Source organism: Gobio gobio (assembly GCF_949357685.1).
Source record: "Gobio gobio genome assembly, chromosome: 20".
Lineage (NCBI taxonomy): Eukaryota > Metazoa > Chordata > Actinopteri > Cypriniformes > Gobionidae > Gobio > Gobio gobio.
The window spans coordinates 27,408,141-27,429,460 of record NC_137113.1 but is presented as its reverse complement, the minus strand read 5'-3'; the positions used below and the strand labels follow the sequence as shown (position 1 = coordinate 27,429,460).

At 38.0% G+C, this 21,320-nt stretch overlaps 2 protein-coding genes across 3 annotated transcripts; both read left to right on the top strand.

The window, feature by feature from the left end:
* Positions 1-271: 271 nt before the first annotated feature.
* On the top strand, positions 272-7,078 carry pms2 (PMS1 homolog 2, mismatch repair system component). Of its 2 annotated transcripts, XM_079801083.1 has the most exons (15): positions 272-542; positions 696-835; positions 915-1,001; positions 1,527-1,629; positions 1,773-1,956; positions 2,034-2,201; positions 2,366-2,463; positions 2,614-2,713; positions 2,796-2,880; positions 4,551-4,703; positions 4,782-5,634; positions 6,021-6,188; positions 6,274-6,374; positions 6,459-6,628; positions 6,811-7,078. In XM_079801083.1, exons 1-15 carry the CDS (start codon positions 529-531, stop codon positions 6,952-6,954), a joined length of 2,568 nt encoding a protein of 855 aa, XP_079657209.1. In that variant the 5' UTR covers positions 272-528; the 3' UTR covers positions 6,955-7,078. The 2 variants fall into 2 exon arrangements, with proteins under 2 accessions (XP_079657209.1, XP_079657208.1); XM_079801082.1 differs by having other exon boundaries at positions 278-542; positions 6,274-6,628.
* An 885-nt stretch (positions 7,079-7,963) lies between these two features.
* On the top strand, positions 7,964-16,351 carry rsph10b (radial spoke head 10 homolog B; the record flags this gene model as incomplete). The annotated part of the gene is made up of 16 exons (XM_079846307.1): positions 7,964-8,199; positions 8,281-8,356; positions 9,647-9,715; positions 9,863-10,036; positions 10,126-10,211; positions 10,297-10,417; positions 10,532-10,708; positions 10,781-10,901; positions 11,727-11,851; positions 11,943-12,132; positions 14,168-14,313; positions 14,393-14,500; positions 15,024-15,134; positions 15,333-15,387; positions 16,048-16,189; positions 16,264-16,351. 16 exons carry the CDS (start codon positions 7,964-7,966, stop codon positions 16,349-16,351), a joined length of 2,025 nt encoding a protein of 674 aa, XP_079702433.1.
* Between the last annotated feature and the right edge of the window lie 4,969 nt (positions 16,352-21,320).

The window sequence follows — 21,320 nt, the reverse complement described above, 5'->3', positions numbered from 1 at the left end:
ATCCAATAGGCCGCCATTTTCATTTGAATTCATAATAACAGTTTTTTTATGTAATGTATTTTGTTTTCCCATATAAAGTCAAACAGTATTTTATCAATCTCTTTACATATTTTTTTTATTAAGATGTAAAGCCATTGCTGCATAAGTTAGTCTAGAGATACCCTCAGCCTTTGTAATTAAAATTCTGCCCCATAGTAGGCAACAGTTGATCACATGTCACGGACGCAAAACCTGTCGTTTTGCGTCACGAAGCGGGCGGGAAACGTCATACGTATTCAGAGGAGCATAGAGCCATGCAGTTATGCGCGTGCGTTTATTGGTAATGTGTGAGTGTGTTCCGCTGTAGTTTAGCAGAACTTTATTCTTGGCGAAGCATTGGTTTTTCACACTGAGCAATGAAAAACACATTCAATTCGCGCTCCTTGTTTCTTCTAAATACCACAAGGTGCAAAAGCTATCAAAATAGCCACAATGCAAAGCTTACAAGTTAAGCTTCTGTGATTGATACCATATATTGTTACAGAAAGGATGTCAGATTCGTGGTAAGTTTTTATAGCTTTGCATATTCTTTTAGCAATAGGTTGCTACATTATAACAACGAGAAATACATTATCTGCTATACTGGAAACACTGTTTACTCTTCAGTACAGTACTGCTTACTAAGGATTAATGCTGTCTGTATTTTAAATTCCTAGCACAGATCCTGCTGGAGCCATAAAGGCAATAGACAAACAGTCTGTGCATCAAATCTGCTCTGGACAGGTGGTGCTGAGTCTGTCCACAGCTGTGAAAGAGCTGGTGGAGAACAGCATTGATGCTGGTGCCACTAATGTTGGTGAGCTCAAGGGATGACAGCATGAGAAAACGTGCTTGAGATCATGCTACATTTGGTAAATTGTTTTGTTTTCATACAGATGTCAAGCTAAAAGATAGTGGAACAGAGTTGGTGGAAGTGTCCGACAACGGAAAAGGTGTTGAGGAGCAAAACTTTGAGGGACTAAGTAAGTTGCCTTTTTCTGAACACTGGAGATAACAGAGTCTGGCATGCCATTGCAGTAATATTAAAATTTAAAATAACTGTTTCCTATTTGAATACATTTAAAATGTAATTTAATTGTGTGATGGCAAAGCTACATTTTCCGCAGACGTTGCTCCAGTCCTCAGTGTCACATGATACTTCTGAAATAATTTAATATGCTGTTTGCTCAAGAAACTTTTATTCGGCAATAAGACATTAACTTGATCAAAGGTGACAGAATGCTAAGCTTAAAAATTTTAAGCAGCACAATGGTTTTGAACATTGATAATAAAACAAATTTCTGGAGCATCAAATCAGCATATTAGAATGATTTCTGAAGGATCATGTGACGTTTTCCATCACAGGAATAAATTACATTTTTAAAGTATTAAAATATAAAAAATACTAGTAGTAATAATATTTCACTTCTTTTAAAAACTTTATAAAATATGAATGATTCCAGACTTTTGATGAGTAGTGTACCTATCTGTCTTCTCCACATCTGCAGCTTTAAAACATCATACTTCTAAAATAAGAGACTTTTCCGACCTGATACACGTGGAGACGTTTGGGTTCCGTGGTGAAGCTCTCAGCTCACTTTGTGCTCTTAGGTAACACTTTATTTTGGATATGTCTTCTTAATTCCTAGTATGCGCATTACATAATCAGTGATGATCTCACAATTGAACATGTATTGATATTTTTGATTAATCTTTCTAGTGCTTCCTTAATATACACTGTTCTATATTTGCAGTGATCTTAGTGTCGTGACCTGTCATGAAAGCGCTCAGATTGGAGCTCGGCTGGTGTATGACCACAATGGTCATCTCACTCAGCGTGTGCCGCATCCCCGTCAGCACGGCACTACCATCACACTTCAGAAGCTCTTCTCCACATTACCTGTTCGTCACAAGGAGTTCCAGCGCAACATCAAAAAGGTCTGCTGGGATACTGTGTATATGGGTACATGGGTTTGTATCCATGTTTAGGAAGGAATTAATTAGTTTCTTCACAGGAATATTCCAAGATGATTTTCGTCTTGCAATCCTACTGCATCATCTCCACTGGTGTGCGCATTACATGCACCAACCAGATGGGACAAGGCAAGCGCACCACAGTATTGTGCACCAGCGGCAGTAACAGCATGAGAGACAACATTGGAGCTGTGTTTGGACCTAAACAGGTGAGAAGAAACTATTTTCTGTAGCAGCTATTTTAAGTAGAATAATTCCTAAACCAAAATTGACCAACAGAACACACTGTCATATTATTGTCACAAAGTACCTGCATTATTGTTTGTCCCTGTTGTTTGAGGGTAACGTGTGTCATATTTTTATTTGTCCTCAGCTACAAAGTTTGATTCCCTTCAAACAAATATCTCCCAATGACTCAATTAAGGAAGACTATGGTCTCGGTGGGGTAGATGTTCCAAAAGACCTTTTCATGTGAGTTTTTCAGTGTAAACATACATTTGTTTGGTCTAATTTCTATCTAAGATTGACTTATTTCCAGTTCTATGCAAATTAGGTAATGAACTTGGAATACTTTGAATATTCCTGTGTAAAGTGATGTTTATTGGCATTATTTCAATCTAGCATCGAAGGGTTTGTGTCACAAGGGGATCATGGTGTTGGTCGAAGTGCTACTGACAGACAGTTCTTCTTTATCAACAAAAGACCCTGTGATCCAGTAAAGGTGTGGTCTTTTTATATAAGTATTATTGCGTTTATAATATGTAATAAGTATGATGTGTTCATATTTATCGATATATTTGCAGGTCTCCAAGCTTGTGAATGAGGTTTATCACATGTACAATCGGCATCAATACCCATTTGTCGCTCTAAACATCACTGTCGCTTCAGGTAAGACAACAAAAAATAAAGAAATGAAATTGTATTTACTGTATATCAGTGGTGGGCCGTCAGGGCCAGCAAGGCCTTCTCTGCTGGCCTAATCACTATCAGAATCACGGACTTAAATTTGAATATATTTTTTCCATTAATGTGTGTTAAATTATTCCCAATAGTCTATTTTCTTAACTTCATAGCTTTTTCTCTTGGTTGCGCTGTTTCCAGTTGTGTTTGTTTATGTTAGAGCTTTTATCCAATCATATTTAGCCATCATGTGTTGCCAGGTCAAAGAAATCTGCCTTGAGACCTTCAGAATCAATATTGCGGGCGCCGCTAGCTTAAAATGAATGACAATGAAACCAATGAAGCGCTTTAACCAATCAGATAACCACTCCGATTTAATCAGCCAATCAGATTTTGAGTTGGCGACAGCGGGGCCATCTTGCTGGCGTACAATAACGTCTGCATTTTCACGTCCTTTGATTGGAAAGTCAGAAAGCGAACTAGAAGCCTAGTCAAACGTCACAAGATAAATCTGTAGATTTAATAGCGTTTTTTCAAACCCCAAATGGCTGACAGAGGAGAAGAAATTAATGTATTAATAAAATTACTTAGCCATTTTCAAAATTCCCGCATACAGCCTTCTCCAGCTTAACGCACAGTCACAGAACGCTATTCCATCTGTCCCGGCTAAAAACGAACGGACTGTAATGTATACCATCACGGATTTTGAAGTCCCGCGGATCTCCTTGATTTATTTGAGAGGACGGGTCAGCTACACACATTGGCATGTTTTTGTACAAATAATCATAGCCTATTTTGGTGAGTAAGTTGAGCTATAATGCATTTTATTTACATTTTTATAGCCTACAGTTAACCCTGGGCTGGCTAATCCTTGCCCCGTTTTTTCCATGATGAATGTGATTTATTTTTTTCTTGTAAATTTATGATAGATTTTTTTTGTATTATTATTATTTTCATTATTAATATATTATATACAACATGTTCATACTATTAAAATATAGTTTTGTGGGGTTTAAATGTAAACCTTTGAACCTCACCTGAAATAAATGTGTCATACTGTTGGTAAGATTTTTCAAGAACCATTTATGCTTTTGTTTTTTCTTTTGTATAAAATTTGCACAAAAAAACACAAAATTTGCTTTCCGTGGTCGGAGAACTCAAAAGGTAACGTTAGTCTACTACACAATTTTATTTAAAAAAATATATATTTCAATTAAACATGTTCTGAGCTTTCTCTTCATTAAGAAAAAAAAATAAAAATAGATCACAGTTTAAGCAGCACAACTGTTTTTTATTAATACTAATAAGAAACCCATTAATACTAATAAGAAATGTTTCTTGAGCACCAAATCAGCATATTAAAATGATTTCTGGATCATGTGACACTGAAAACTGGACTATTGGCTGCCGAAAATTCATCATTGCGATCCCGTTGTTCATTTTACAATAGATTAAAATAGAAAAGTTACTTTAAATTCTAATAATAATATTTAACAATTTATTGTATTTCTGTAGTTTTAAAAACATTTAAATAGTCATACAGACCCTAAACTTTTAAACGGTAGTATAATACAAAGTATTTAGACTATAAATGCTAAATGCAATATTTTTTAAACTTGTAATTTAATCCTGTATTTTGATTCTTTGTTTCACTTTAGACTGTGTCGACGTGAATGTCACTCCAGACAAACGTCAAATCTTTCTACAAGAGGAAAAACTCTTGCTGGCCATTTTGAAAAGCTCACTCATTGCCATGTTTGAGATTGGTGTCAATAAAATCAGTCTCAATCACATTTCTCCAGCCATTACCAGTAAGTACTTCAGACCTTTTAAGACAGCTCATGTGTTGTCTTGAAGTGTCTTTACATATGTTGATGTTGCTTTTGAAGGCCTGTGTAGACCAACCGAGACAAGCACTGGTTCAGAAGATTGTGGAACAGGTTCAGTCTCTGAAGCTCTTCCAGATGATGGGCCCCCAAAGACTTCCATCAACCTAGCAGGACTTAAAGAAGCATTTTCAAACCATCAGGCCCCAGGAAGTGGGTCAAAGCAGTCTAGTCATAAAGATGCTTGTGCTGGTCCTTCTCAGAAGAAGATGTTTTCCTTTGTGAGCTGCTCTAAAAAAATGACGGACATTATGAAGCCGCCTTTAAAATCCTCTCCAAGTTTTGCTGCTGTTACTTCCATTAAATCGACTGTTTGTCTAGCTAAATATAAAAGCACCTTTGATAGTGATGCTGATGATTCTGGGGCTGCAAACCAAAGTTCTGTTGAAGATGATCCAGAGATTCTACATGAAAACAATTCAGAAAACAAGCCAGTTTTACACCCTATTATATATGAAACTGATGTTAAAGCTGAGACTATTGACGAGCCTGTAGTTGAGAAGTTCTGGAGTCGTGAACCTTTGGTGCCAGAGACAAAGTCAGAACAACACCAGGACAGAATCTTCAGTCCTGACACTAAAAGAGCTAGACGTGAAGAAGATGAACCTCCCGCATGGGGCTGTCTGGTGGACTCCAAAAACAAGAATGCTTCCCTGCATTTGGATTCACCTGTCAGCATACAGAAGAAAACCGTGCTTTTGCAGTTTTCTCTGCAGGAACTTTCTAAAAGGATCCAGAGACTACAGGCTCAGAAGACAGAGAACAATGGCCGAGAGCCAAAATATAGACGGTTCAGGGCGAAGATTAACCCTGGAGAAAATCATAGTGCTGAGGACGAGCTTAAGAAAGAAATAAGGTTAGAACGATCTTTAGTTATACCTTTTAAAGAGATAGTCCACTTAAAGATGAAAATTCTATCATCATTTTCTCTCCCTCATGTTGTTCCAAACTGGTATGACTTTCTTCTGTTGAACATGAAAGATTTTTTTTAAAATAATGTTAGTAACCAAACCCTTTCAGTTACCATTGACTTGCGCTGTATTTTCTTCCCTACAATGGGAACCGAGACTGATTGGTTACCATAATTCTTCAAAATATGTTCTGCAGAAGAAAGAAATGCATACAGGTTTGGAACAACCTGAGGATGAGTACATTTTTGGGTAGACTATCCATTTGAAGTACCGGAATCATGATGTTTATGTGTTTATATGCCATTAACAAGGTTTCAACTTTTCTTTACAGCAAAGATATGTTCAAGCATATGGATATCATTGGTCAGTTCAACCTGGGTTTTATTATCACCAAGCTGAAATCTGACATTTTCATAATCGACCAGCATGCCACAGACGAAAAGTACAATTTTGAGATGCTCCAACAGAATACAGTCTTAAAGGGACAGAGGCTCATAGTGTAAGTCACAATCTGCACAGACAAGTGGAACTGGGAGCTGGAATCTATTTTCAATTTAACTTATATTTTCTTGCTTCATATGCAGTCCACAAAGTCTCCACCTCCCAGCTATCAGTGAAACAGTCCTCATGGAAAACCTTGAAATCTTCAGAAAGAATGGTTTTGACTTCCTCATTGATGAAGATGGTGAGTTATCTACTGTAGTAGATTTTCATGATCGTATCTGGTACATATTCCTTCAAATTGATGTGGGATGGTGGTGTTTATCAGCTCAGGTTATGGAGAGGGTGAAGCTGGTGTCTTTACCGACAAGCAAGAATTGGACCTTTGGCCCAAATGACATTGAAGAACTAATCTTCATGCTTAGCGACAGTCCAGGAATCATGTGTCGACCTTCTCGAGTGAGACAAATGTTTGCATCCAGGGCTTGTCGCAAATCGGTGAGTGCAGCTAGTTTTCCTTCCCGTCAGGAATATTTTGCGGCTCTGTTCTAACCCACCTGTCTGAACCCAAATAAAAACCTATAAAGGAAGATCAGAGCCTGTGATTGAGCCGTTGCATATGTGTTCTTTTTTAAAAGTTTTTATATGAACAGTGTGTGAATGTTTTTCTGTTTGGACAGGTGATGGTTGGCACTGCCCTCAACATCAGTGAAATGAAGAAACTTGTACTGCACATGGGGGAAATTGAACAGCCCTGGAATTGTCCACATGGTAGACCCACCATGAGACACCTCGCTAATCTGGATATGGTTTCTCCTGACTGAAACACTTTATTTTTGCTAAGTTTGGTGGTGAATTTTATATTGACTGTCAAACACTATTGTTTTAATTAAGGATTTTATTATTTGTGTTTTGAATAATAAAGTATCTTTCTCGTGTTGTTTTTCATGATGCGTTTGAAGCTTTATTGTCGTAATTCTTTATCTAATTATCTGTAATGACAAATTATTTTTGGAAGCTTTGTATTTATTATTTCGGTAACACTTTACAATAAGGTTCGTTAGTTAACATTAGTTAACTACGTTAGTTAACATGAACTAATAATGAACTGCACTTATAAAGCATTTATTTATCTTTGTTAATGTTAATTTTAACATTTACTAATGCATTATTAACATCTTGTTAACTTGAGTTAACAATGCATTAACTAATGTTAACTAATACAACCTTATTGTGAAGTGTTACCATTATTTCTTTAAAATGAGTAAACATTTTTAAAGGTGCAAATCTATAACCCCCTAGTGCTTGTACAGAATATTAATAATTGATTTAAAGGGATAGTTCACACAAAAATGTAAATTGTCATGGTTTACTCTCCCTTATGTCGTTCCAAACCTGCAAGACTTTTTTTTATTATGTGGAACATAAGGCATTTTGATAAATATATTGTTTTGTTTATCCATACAGTGGAAGTCATGGGTCACCAAAAATATTTGGTTACCAGCTTTTCTCCCCCTGAGAATAAAGTAAATCATATTTTTTTGTGTGAACTGTACTTTGAATCTATGTGCTTGTACAGAAGCTGACTATCAGAAATTAAACTACTGTGAGAAATTTTAATTGAAGTAAAATATGTGACGATTAGCCCTGGTCACCCATAATATTTTAATGTTTTACAGCCGACAGGTCCCCTTTATAATTTTTTTGTCCCTTCTAACTTGCCATACTCTACCATTGCTTAGCAACCGATAGCGTGTTACTATGTACACTCCACTGGGATGCCTGCTAGTTGGTGAACTAGCGAATAGTTACTTCTGACACTTTCAATGGGCGATGGCTAAAGGACACAGAATGAAAAGCTCTAACAGATCTACGCCAGAACCAACGTTAAGTAAAGTTTTAGGACAGTCCTCAACGTCCAGTTTAGTGTCGGAGTCCGTCACAGAGCCTGACGATGGACAAGACTCATCGAGCTCTGCTGTGTCTCCGCACACGAATGACCCTCGACCAAACAATGAGCATGATCAGTGCCGTAAAGTCCCCATTCTTCACCATATAATCGTGGAAAGGTTAGACATTATTGCGAAATGATAACGCTCAGATTTATTGACAAATAGTGTTTTGTAGTGTTTGTTTTTTCTCTCTCCCAGATATGAGGGTGATAAGTGTGGAGAAATATTTCATGGAGAAGGTGCCGCTTATTTTCAAGGTGGACACATTTACAAGGTGAGTGATGGACGATAATTTAGGGGCTTCCAAAATTTAGACCCATAAAAATGTAAATCTAATTACAATGTTTTAAACTTTTATTAAAAACATTGACATTGATCTTTTGTTATAATTAAAATACAATTATACAAAAAAATCAAAATTATAACGCATAAAGGCTTGAAATATCTCACTTTGCATGTAATGAGTCTTTATAATAAATTAGTTTCACCTTTTAAGTTGAATTACTGAAATAAATGAACTTTTCCACGACATTCTAACACTGTAAAAAAAAAAATCAGGTCTCCAATTGGAAATTTTCTAGTGACCGATCAGATCTAAATTTTTCAATTGGCCAAATTGAATTTCTGTGAATTGATGCAATTTAATTCAATTAAAATTCAAGAAATTCAATTTGGCCAACTAAAAAATTTAGATGAAAACCCCAAATTCAAAATCTCAGAAAACTAGAATATTATGAAAAGGTTCAGTATTGTAGGCTCAAAGTGTCACACTATATGCAAATTAATCCAAGACATCTGCAAAGGGTTCCTGAGCCTTTAAATGGTCTCTCAGTCTGGTTCAGTACAATTCACTGCTGACCTGACAGTTGTGCAGAAAACCATCATTGACACCCTCCGCAAAGAGGGATTTTAGAGCACTTAATGCTTCCTTTAGCAGACAAGCATTATGGAGATGCTGACTTCATTTTCCAGCAGGACTTGGCACCTGCCCACACTGCCAAAAGTACCAAAACTTGGTTCAATGACCATGGAATTACTGTGCTTGATTGGCCAGCAAACTCGCCTGACCTGAACCCCATAGAGAATCTATGGGGCATTCCCAAGAGAAAGATGAGAGACATGAGACCGAACAATGCAGAAGAGCTGAAGGCTATTGAATCATCCTGGTCTTCCATAACACCTCAGCAGTGCCACAGGCTGTTAGCATCCATACCACGCCGCATTGAGGCAGTAATTCATGCAAAAGGGGTCCAAACCAAGTACTGAATACATATGCATGATTATACTTTTCAGAGGGCCGACATTTCTGTATTAATCCTTTTATTTTATTTTATTTTATTGATTTCATGTAATATTCAAATTTTCTGAGATTTTGAATTTGGGGTTTTCATAAGCTGCAAACCATAATCATCAACATTATAACAAATAAAGGCTTGAAATATCTCACTTTGCATGCAATGAGTCTATATAATATATTTCACCTTTTAAGTAGACCACAGATTCTGCTTAAATTAAACATGAACATTATTTCATTAACTGATTTCTATCATTTTGCATTCATTAGGGAAGTTTTTCACATGGGTTAATGCATGGCTCTGGTGAATATATCTGGTCAGACGGTTTAAAGTATCAGGTATGCAAAGAGTTCATGGAAGTCATTCAGTTGTTTAAAAATGTACATGGAAATTTACATTAGATTGGATTGGATAAGTCGCATAATATACAAGTTTTTTTGGAGCCATTAATTATTCAATGGGAAATAAACTGTTGCATTCGGCAGGGTGATTTTAAATTAAATGTTCCCGTGGGACAAGGGACTTACACCTGGCTAGATGGCAGCACGTATGAGGGTGAGGTACACCGAGGTGTCCGTCATGGTGTTGGGATGTACAAATGTTTCAAAACCTCTACTCTGTACAGAGGTCAGTGGTATCTGGGCAAAAGACAAGGGCAGGTATGTACGTACCACACATCTATTGTCTCAACTTCCCTCACATGCATTTAATAACAAATATTTTGACTGGTGTCCTGTGATGCTGACAGGGGGTAATGTACTATAACCCAGCGTCCACATCATGGTACAAAGGAGACTGGATGAACAACCGCAGAGAGGGCTGGGGAAAGCGGTGGTATGTGATTGTAATAATTTCTTTATAAATATTTTTTTTCTTTATAAATGTATATTTGAAGAAAATATATTTGTTTCCCATTAAGTTACCCATCTGGCAATGTGTATGAAGGACAATGGAGGAACAATGTTCGACATGGAGAAGGAACAATGAGATGGGTTCAGTTGGATCAACAATACAGTGGACAGTGGGTAGATGGCATCCAGGTCTGTCATTTACTTACTTTGCCTTTGTTTTTAGTGTCATTCCCTATATTATGTCAGATTTTTTAAAATCATTTTGTACTGAAAATTTTAGCAGAAGTTTCTTATTTAATGTAGGATGGAAAAGGAACGCACACATGGTTCTGTAAAAGAGTTCCATGCTCTCAATACCCTCGTATGAATGAGTACACGGGAGAATTTGTTCAGGGCAAGCGTCATGGTCGAGGACAGTTCTCATATGCCAGTGGGGCTGTGTATAGTGGAGAGTGGAAACATGACAAAAAACATGGACAGGTAAACCGCCTTTCAAACTATGAAGATGTGAGATGGTTGTGTGATTCCAACACTACAGATGGTCTTTTGCAGGGGAGGTACACTTTTGAAAATGGACGGGTATATGAAGGGGAGTTTAATAAGGACTGCATGGCTGAATTTCCTGCCTTCACTCCTGGCCTGAGTGGGATTACGACTCCTTTTCCAGACGAGAGTAAAGTATTAAGTAATATTCATGACCAGAAGTAATAAATATTATTAGCTCTCCAAAATAATTGATTCTGCTCAATTAATAGCTACTAAACAATATAGCTGACCATTGTCCCTTGCAAATGATTTCCTACATAGCTAAATTGAAATGTATAATTTAATATGTATATATAAATGTAGTACTTTTTACATTTATTTAAAAAAATATTTATAATAAATAAATACAGAAAAATTATAAATAAATTCATGGCAAAACATTACTCATCAGTCTATCATTTTCATTAAATTCTTAAACTACTAAGTCATTCAATCAATTTAGATAAAACCTCATCTATTAGCTAGTTATAATTTTGCCTACTCATAATAGTAGGCATGAAACAGAAAACAGTATGTCACAGAAAATCATATGCTTAAGCAAGCAAAGCACAAAAGTGCATCTGCAAAATCAATGTAAGCTATAGTGCTGGTCTAATAAATATCTAATTTGACAGTTCCATCAAATGACGTGAAACATGCTCACATTGGACATCCTCATTGTTGAGCCCTGAATAAAAAATGAACAATGAATGTCCATTTCTTAATTTATGTGGTGAGTAGTAGGACAATGTAACGTCGAACATTGATTCATAGAAAAAAAAAACCTTTGAATGTTAAAAGTGTCGGATTCGTTTAACTTATCAGAGGTTTTATTTTAGTGCAAAAAATAGTGGGTTACAGTGTACTATATACACTGTCTAATACTGTTTATTTAATTTCATGTCCCTTGCATACAGTATGTCAGATGTTTTTGTTGTTTTACTTTCTAAAAGTGTCTATCTCTGTTCATTAGATGATTCATCCAAGACATCTTCCCAGTCCAGCACAAACTCACCGCTCGGATCTGACATGGTTTTGAACATCCAGACCCTGTTAGATAAAGTCCCTGAGGCCCACAGAGATCAAGAACTCCAACAGGTTTTTGGCCTTATTTGAGATGAATCTTAAGGTAAATCCAGAGCCAAATCTGTGTTGGTGTGTAACTATTATTTTATTTACATCTGTGCAGGTGGAATTTGCAGTGCTGAGACACATTGGTTTGTTAAGGGAAATATATAGCTTCTACAGCAGCCTTGGACATGAGCAATCTCCAGACAAAATATTCCCACTGACCCACCTGCAGTTCTCTCGATTTCTCATGGACTGTAAAGTTCACCAGCACGGAGTCACGCAAGCGCAAATAGATCGTCTTATCACAGGTAATGTCTCTAAGCATAGTGGTTTATGATATTTTTTTTATTTGTGATTTGTAATCAACATTTTGCTTGTTGTCACTGTCTGAATCCAGATCAGGTTCATTCTCCTTTCACTGCCATTCTACCGCGAGAGTGCATTAGCTATATTATCATTGTAGCATATCATGTTTGCCACAAAGATATTGAGTGAGTATTTTCCTACAATGATAGGGTTGTTTTTTATGTTTTTGAAAGTTTCTGTCTAGTCACAGATCACTTGTCATGTTTCAGGTCCTCTAATAACATACTCACTGCATGTTTATCAAAGCTCATGAGGCAGAACATCATTCCCAATGCAAAGAATGTGAAAGGTAGAGAGATACAGATTGTATTATAAAAAATGGTCCCAGTTAGATATAGACCTATTGTTATTTACAACCACAAATCAGAAAAAATTGGGACAGTATGGAAAACGTAAAAAAAAAAAAAAAAAAAAAAAGTGATTTCTAAATTTACTTTGACTTGTATTTCATTGCAGACAATATGAACACAAAATATTTCATGTTTTGTCTGGTCAACTTCATGTCATTTGTAAATATGCATCCTTTCCTGTCATTCAGACCTGCAACACATTTCAAAAAAAGTTGGGACAGGAGCAATTTAGGGCTTGTAATGAGGTAAAATGGTTAAATAATGATGTGATTTGGAACAGGTGATGTCAACAGGTGATTGTAATTATGATTTGGTACAAAAGCAGCATCCAAGAAAGGTCTAATCCTTTAGGAGCAAAGATGGGCCGAGGATCGCCAGTTTGCCAACAAATACGTGAGAAAATTATTGAAATGTTTAAAAACAATGTTCCTCAAAGAAAGATAGGAAGAGATTTGGATATTTCACATTCAACAGTGCATAACATAATTAAAAGATTCAAGGAATCTGGAGGAATTTCAGTGCGTAAAGGACAAGGGCGCAAGCCTAAGCTGAACAACCGTGATCTCCGATCCCTCAGGCGGCACTGCATCAAGAATCTTCATTCATCTATAAGCGATATCACCACATGGGCTCAGGACTACTTTGGCAAACCTTTGTCAAGTACCACAATACGTAGTTACATCCACAAATGCCAGTTAAAACTGTACTGTGCCAAAAGGAAGCCCTATGTTAAGTGTCCAGAAGTGCCGTCGACTTCTCTGGGCTCGGAGGCATCTGGGATGGACCATCACACAGTGGAAACGTGTACTGTGGTCAGATGAATCAGTATTTCAGGTATTTTTTGGGAGGAATGGACGCTGTGTGCTCCGGATCAAAGAAGAAAAGGATCATCCAGACTGTTACCAGCAACAAGTCCAAAAGCCAGGGTCTGTCATGGTATGGGGTTGTGTCAGTGCCCTTGGCAAAGGTAACTTGCGCTTCTGTGAAGGCACCATTAATGCTGAAAAGTACATAGAGATTTTGGAGCATAATATGCTGCCTTCAAGAAGACATCTTTTCCAGGGACGTCCATGCATATTTCAACAAGACAATGCAAAACCACATTCTGCACACATTACAAAGTCCTGGCTGCGGAGGAAGAGGGTACGGGTACTTGACTGGCCTGCCTGCAGTCCCGACCTGTCTCCAAAAGAGAATGTGTGGCGCATTTTGAAGCGCAAAATGCGACAACGAAGACCCCGTACTGTTGCCCACCTTAAGACTTGTTTGCAGGAAGAATGGGACAAAATTACACCTGAAACACTTCATCACTTGGTGTCTTCAGTCCCTAAACGTCTTTTAAGTGTTGTGAAAAGGAATGGCAACATTACAAAGTGGTAAATGCTTTACTGTCCCAACTTTTTTTTAAATGTGTCGCAGGTCTGAATGACAGGAAAGAATGCATATTTACAAATTACATGAAGTTGACCAGACAAAACATGAAATATTTTGTGTTCATATTGTCTGCAATGAAATACAAGTCAAAGTAAATTTAGAAATCACTTTTTTTTTTTTTTGCGTTTTCCATACTGTCCCAACTTTTTCTGATTTGGGGTTGTATTAATTATAAATCTATCTTATTTTTTAGGCTCTCTGTTCTGCCATCCTGTTCATGCTTCGGTTGCATGTCACTACTCAGACAGATGCTGGGAAATTTACCAGGCCCTGTGTAAAGCAAATTCAATCCAGCCCGACCAAACCTTGACTGCAAGGCAATTTGTCTGGTTGCTCAAGGTAACAGGCCTCTTACTTTATAGTCTCGTCTTTCTAAGAATTATTCATACATAATTCTTATGCATAGTCGTGTTCACAGGACCTCTGTCTATATGACAGTGAGCTAACCGTGTCCAACGTGTTAGAGATCCTCTCTGTGGACAGTCCTGCAATTCATGATGGAATCTACAGCAACCTGGACCTGGAGGTCAGTAGCTGAACTCATATCAAAGACCAAGCTATAGAAAGACGGTTCACTCCTTTTACTTATAAATGGGAGAAACTGCAATGCGCAATATAGGGCGGAATTCATCCCGACTTCTAAGTAAAAGAGCCAATCGCTGATTAGTCAAGTCATTACATCACTGCAGCTGTTGCTAGAAGTTCATGCTTAGTACTTAGTACTTAGTTACTGCACATTGGATGGCCTAGCCTGAAAAATAAGCTTTTTAATGCTATTTGAGCATTAGAAACAATTATGTCCCAACATTTACAGTAGGTGTCAAGATTTTGTTGCTGCTTTGAAATATGTTATTTAATTGTGAGTTCAGCAAGCTTTTGAGATTTCAGGATTCACCCATTCAAATAGATAGGACTTGGTCTTGGATGCCCGAAATAGCTGCCTGGAGGTGTTGCAAATATGGCCGCAGAGTGAACAGACTTTTCTTGAAAGAAATATTTTTTTGGTTGATATTATTTTAAATTGATATGGCAAATTATTTTGGTTGTAGATGAGCTTTCTGGAGTTCTTTGAGGCATTGTTGGGCTGTGCTGAGGTGAAAGGCCAGAGAATCCAAACTGATGTTCAGAGCCAGGCTGATGCAAGTCATTGGGACGACACAGCGCAGAGTTCACTTCAGGTCTGTGCTGCCTCTCCTTCTGTCCCAGATCACTGATTTATAGTTACATAATTTAAATGAGGTGTTTTTTCAATTTGAGATTTGTAGATATCACTCAGTATCACATTTCTGTGGATTATTATATTAGCTGGGGTGAAAGCTGTCTCCATTAAGGTGCTCTCGTCTTTTGAAATGTTTCAGTCATCCCTATCTGAGGAGATGGAGCAAAGACAAAGTCCTGTGCTTGCTTTCAAAGGTTTGACTTCACAGATGTAATTCATGGTCAGTCTTGTTACTATATCTGTGGTTCTCAACTAGGAATTCCTCAGCAAACTTCCAAAGGGGCCTCAAGGTGACTTAAAATAAGACAAAATAAACATCAAGGGTTGTACTATTCTGGACAATGTTTGAAACATTGTATTGCTTGCACTTACATTATTACCTTTGCTTGTTGTATTCCTCATTTGGAAGTCATTTTGGATAAAAGCATATGCTACATGAATACCAAATGAGGTAGCCTAATTTTAAAAGTGTCACCTGGACAATTCATGTAAATTGATACATTCTTAGTTATTATGCAAAGCGCTGATATTTTATTAGAAATTGAGTTTAGAATCCAATTTTTTTTTTATTAAATAATTAAAAAAAACCTTTACAGAAATGGAAGTAGGAGTGTCCATAGATTAAAACACATTTTGAAAAGGAAAAAAAACCTAGGTCTCCTTAGATTGAAACCACTGCACTATATCGATTAATCATCTAGCATGTGTAAGGTAACTACATTACTACAGCTCTAGCTAGTCTCAGATTACTACAGCGATAGTACTTAATGTATGTCTTCCACAAACCATAAATGCCATACAATCTGATTTGAGTCTGATTTATCCCTAATAGTGGACTAATTTCATATCCTCAGAGAAAGACTGGATGCAGAAAACACAGCAGTTCTTCACTCAGACCTTCTTCCCTGCATATGAGCACAGTGTGAAGCTGGAGGAGGAGAGACTCAGGCTGACAGAAAAAAACACAAGTGCTCTTGCTGATGCTGACAAAGCAAGGTATTTAAAAAAAATCCCCCAGATTCCAATAAATGTTTTTTGGAGCCAATATTTTTTATAATTTACAATTACAGACATACAGAACCGCTGGAGGCTGAGGAGGGACGAGACGAAGATGGAGACAGAGAGGTTCCAAACATCGCTCGCCCCCTTCTCCCATGACCCCTGTGAACTCTACCATGTCTGTCATTTCAAAACAGTCACCAGCTGGAATAAGAAGTAAATTTACAGAATGGAAGTACATAGTTTTATTCCTTTTTTTGCCTCGTTAAAAATGTTGTGAATGGCAATAAAATACGAAAAAACGATCCACGTTCAAAGAGTGAGTGGATGTGCATTTATTTGTTTGTGGGATTTGTGAGTTGTGATCAGGTCACGTTCACACACTGAGTGTCTCACTCTCTCCTTCTGCTCTGGGATGAACAGCAACACATTGTCTGACATCTGAAACACAACAAGGTTATGGACAAGCATTAAATATAGTTACAATGCTGACAACTCTCAGAAGTTGTGATAGAGTAGTGGTTCCCACAGTCATGGAAAACGTCTCTGTTACGCATGACGTTACGTCAGTGACTGACGGAATGGGGGGTTTCGTCAGAGAGCCCTATCACCTTTGATTATAAGAAAACGAGCCAACTGTATGGGAAATACCATGGGTCTGCGGAATTTGCATCGTGAACTCCGCCCCACCGTGTGGGTATAAAAGGAGCTGTGAGTGCAATCTCACATTATGTTACCTGCTGAGGAGCCAAGACTGTGCGTCCCGGCCGTTTCAGCTTTACAGTGGTAGTTGCATGCAGACGTAACGTCTCCGTTCCCTCCTTCAGGGAACGATGGTTACATACGTAACTGAGAAGTTCCCCTGCAAACCAGTCACTGACATAACACGTAGTGACTGACTGAATGGTACAGAAGAGTACATAAGAGGACACTGGCTCTACACGGAGATTGTAGAATCTCGCGAATCTGATTTGCCATGCGCTAGCGCCCAGGAGGAAGCAACACTCTAAGTGTAGTGTTTCTTCCCCCCAGGGGGCATGGCAGGCCTTGCGCCTGGTATGCTAAGACAATAGCGTCCACTAATCAGTGAGACAACTTCTGCTTGGAGAGAGCCTTTCCCTTCTGCTGCCCTCCGTAATAGACAAAGAGCTGGTCTGAGGTCCTGAAACACCATGTTCTGTCTATGTGTGCGCACGTGCTGGACAGAGCAGTGCCAAGGCTGGGTCTGCCTCCTCCAACGGCAGTGCTTGCAGGTTCATCACCTAATCCCTGTAAGGAGTGGTGGGAACCTTGGGCACATATCCAGGCTGGGGTCTCAAGATCATGTGAGAGTTAGCCGGCCCGAATTCTAGGCACGCTTCGTCAACCAAAAATGTGTGACTGGCACCCGGAGCGTGCCCTGTTGCCATGCCCATCTTGGGACTTGGGATCGTGAAGCCAGTGCTGAAGCGGTCTCATATGAAGCAAACCGAGCGGCGTGACCGCTGCTGTGGATGCCATATGCCCCAGGAGCCTCCGAAACAGTTTCAGTGGAACCGCATTCTTGCCCTTGAATTGACTCGGACAATTCAGCAGTGCTGTGCGCGCTTGCTCGTAAGCTGCGCGTACATGGCGACAGTCGATTTCCATACAGAGAAAAGAGATCCTCTGCACGGGGGAGAGTTTGTTGGGAGTACCGTGTACTGGTATGCCTGCCCTTCAAAAGCAAACTGTAGAAACGGTCTGTGTCGAGGTAGAATGGAGACATGAAAGTACGCATCCTTCAGGTCGATCGCTGCAAACCAATCCGACGGACGAACGCATTAAAAAATGCATTTGGCTGTCAACATCTTGAATGGAAGCCTGTGAAGGGTGAAGAGGAGGCCAGGAAAGGACGAGCGTTCCACAGCAGCCTGCTCTGACAGGGGTCTGGCGACAGAGGGGGACAAGGGCAGTGAGGCATAGCATCGCACACTGGAGTCAGTTCTTTCTTTAAAGGGGTCATGAACTGGCTTTTTTTTTTTAAATGTATACTGTTGTCTGAGGTCAACTTATGACGTTTGCGTGGTTTTTACATTCAGAAACATCATAATGAATAAGTAATAGGCTATTTTCTGCCCTGGTTTTGAGCCTCTCTCAAGAAATGCTCAGTTTTTATGGGCATGCCGCACTGAAGACTTGGAAGTAAATTGATAATTAGTATAATTGATTGGAATGTTATTTTTTTATTAACGTTACTTGGCCCCTCTGATCGATGAATATAACCGTGAACCGCACAGCCCTTCAAATATCAAGTCAAGAGAGTGAACATTGCGAGCATTGGCCCATAAACATGTCCGAGTCTGATCCCGAATTTATGAACACCACAAATAAAGGATTCATCAGCCTTTGACAGCGTGCTAAGGTATGTTCAGTTAGACTATCAATACTATAGTTATATCAATACTATCTGTAACAATGCAATACTATCACATATAAAAAACCCTTTTTACTCACATTAGTGTTACTTCATTCATTCATGTAATCTCATCCTGTCTGCAAATCCAGTCTCTTGTTTACAAACGAATCCGTGGTTAAATGAAATGTCTTCCCCACATAAACACTTCGCGTCCGAAGCAGAAACATAATGCTAAAACATAAAATGGTGGTTTCCAGGCCTTTAAAAATAAAAATTAATAAATCTTTAAGATTTTATTAATAAAAATTGTCATGATATTTTTTAATGAATTGATCTACTAGTTGTACATCTATATAAAATATTTAATTTGATCAACATTCTGAGTGAATTTCCATGACTGGAAATCTGGGAGACAAAGAGGAAATTACTTAGATTTAAATGGAAAGATTTAAATCCACCTGACTGGTCACAATTCTGGGAAGAGCTGAGACAGGAGTGCAAGAGAGAAGTGAGTGCCCACGTGCCCCTCAACAAACCATATGTGAGTTATATTACATTATATTTACATATAACATTATGTGAGTGATATTAGGGATATTATGCCAGTAGAGCATAACCTTAGCCTTATACCCTGTATGGTTTTCTCTCTCCCAGAAGAGGGCGCTGCAGGACATTTAACAGTTGATCTCGTTTTTGTAACCCTTGAATCTAAATCACACACAGCAACTGGTTTAACCACAGGCAGCTACCGGTGTCATTTTAGAAGTTGATCAGCTCTCACAGATGATTTAACAGTGAAAGAAACAATAATGATGCTCTGTATTGGGCTCTAATTCAAACATTACACTACCGTTCCAAAGTTTGGGGACATTGAGATTATATTTATTTTTAAAAATTATATTATTCAGCAAGGATGTTTTTTTTTTTTAAGTGATGGTAAAGACAATAAAAGACAACAAAAAAAATGATGTTCCTGTTTTGAACTTTTTAAATCCAAGAATCCAGAAAAAAAGTTTCACAATATTTCAACAGTGATAAGAAATGTTTTGAGCACCAAATCAGCATATTAGAATGATTTCTGAAGGATCATTCTGAATTTTTTTAAGCAGATTTTTCAGCAGCCATTACTCAGATACCAGATACCTTCATCTAATTGATTTTTGAAGGCAGCATATATGTATCCTTCACTGCTTTTGATATCCCACAATCCTGTGCGTTCCATTCAGTGACATTTGAGGTAGAAAAAGAAAGATGGCATCTGAAAGTTGCATTTGATGGTCAGTTTGTGTGTAAATGTATGTTTTGATGTTCTGATGTCATTTCTAGGGAAACATTACTACTGTAGTAATTAAATCATTTTTTTGTTATCAGGTTATGTAGATCATTAAACTGTTAAGCTGCCTCAGAAGTCTGTCTGAAATCAGTTTTGTGAGGTACCTTTGTGCACTTGCGCTGCCTTACAATTCATTGCCTGATAAGGCAGCGAGGCAACAAAGTCAGCTGCCTAGGTTTTCGACTAATGGCAGATGGATGTTTGGAGGACATTTTTGGAAAATATCACATTCAAGAAATAGGCTAAAGCTAAGCCAAATTGTGATCATTTTATAAAAGAAATTAAACAATATGGCACTAGTTTATATATTAAAAACAAAAAAAGACATTTCGTCATGCACTTTAACTTGAAATTGTTTATCTTTGGCATAACTTGTTTTTCCTTATACACTCCTCATATATTTGTTTTACAATAATAATAATTTGTTATATTTATATAGCGCTTTTCTAGGTAGGCTACTCAAAGCGTTTTACATATAGAAGGGGGGAATCTCCTCAACCACCACCAATGAGCAGCATCCACCTGGATGATGTGACGGCAGCCATATTGAGCCAGAACGCCCATCACACACCAGCTGCTTGTTGGAGAGGAGACGAATGATGAAGAGTGATGAAGCCAATTAGTATATGGAGATGATTAGAAGGCCATGATGGACAGAGGTCAATTGGCAAATTTGGCCAGGATGTTATAGGGGTTATACCCCTACTCTTTGACGGAGGACATCCTGGGATTTTTAATGACCACAGAATCAGGACCTCGTTTTGGACTGTGCTTGTCCCCATCACTATACTGGGGTGTTATGATACACATAGACCACAGGATGAGCACCCCCTGCTGGCCTCATTTGAGCAAACACCTCTTCTAGCAGCAACCTAGTTTTCCCAGGAGGTCTCCCATCCAGGTACTGACTAGGCTCAACCCTGCTTAGCTTCAGTGGGAAACCAGTCTTGGGCTACAGGTTGATATGGCTGCTGGTACAGTTTTCTTATTTGTTGTGAGTTGTATAGGTTACAAATGTTGTATATTTTCTGTAAAAAAACAAAACAAAAAAAACTGCATTGACTTGCAGGGCTTCTGGGAAATGTGTACTTTTAGGTGGGTTGATGTTCCCTTTTAAAAATGCTCAAATAATGTCCAGTTTTTTACTTGGGATAGTAGTCTGTGATATTGAAAATGGTGAGAAGAATTATGAAATTTCAATGGTCTCAAACTTTTATCATAACCTTAAAAATAACTATATGGTGATATAAGATTTGTCATATCACCCACGCCTACTCTGCATGGGCTCTTAAATCAAGTGTACACTGCCCTTCCAAAGTTTGGGGACAATTAAATTTTTTTTTCTTCAAAGAAATTACTTTTCTTAAATTGATATTAATAAAAAATACTTTAAAGACTATAAAGACAACAAAAAATAT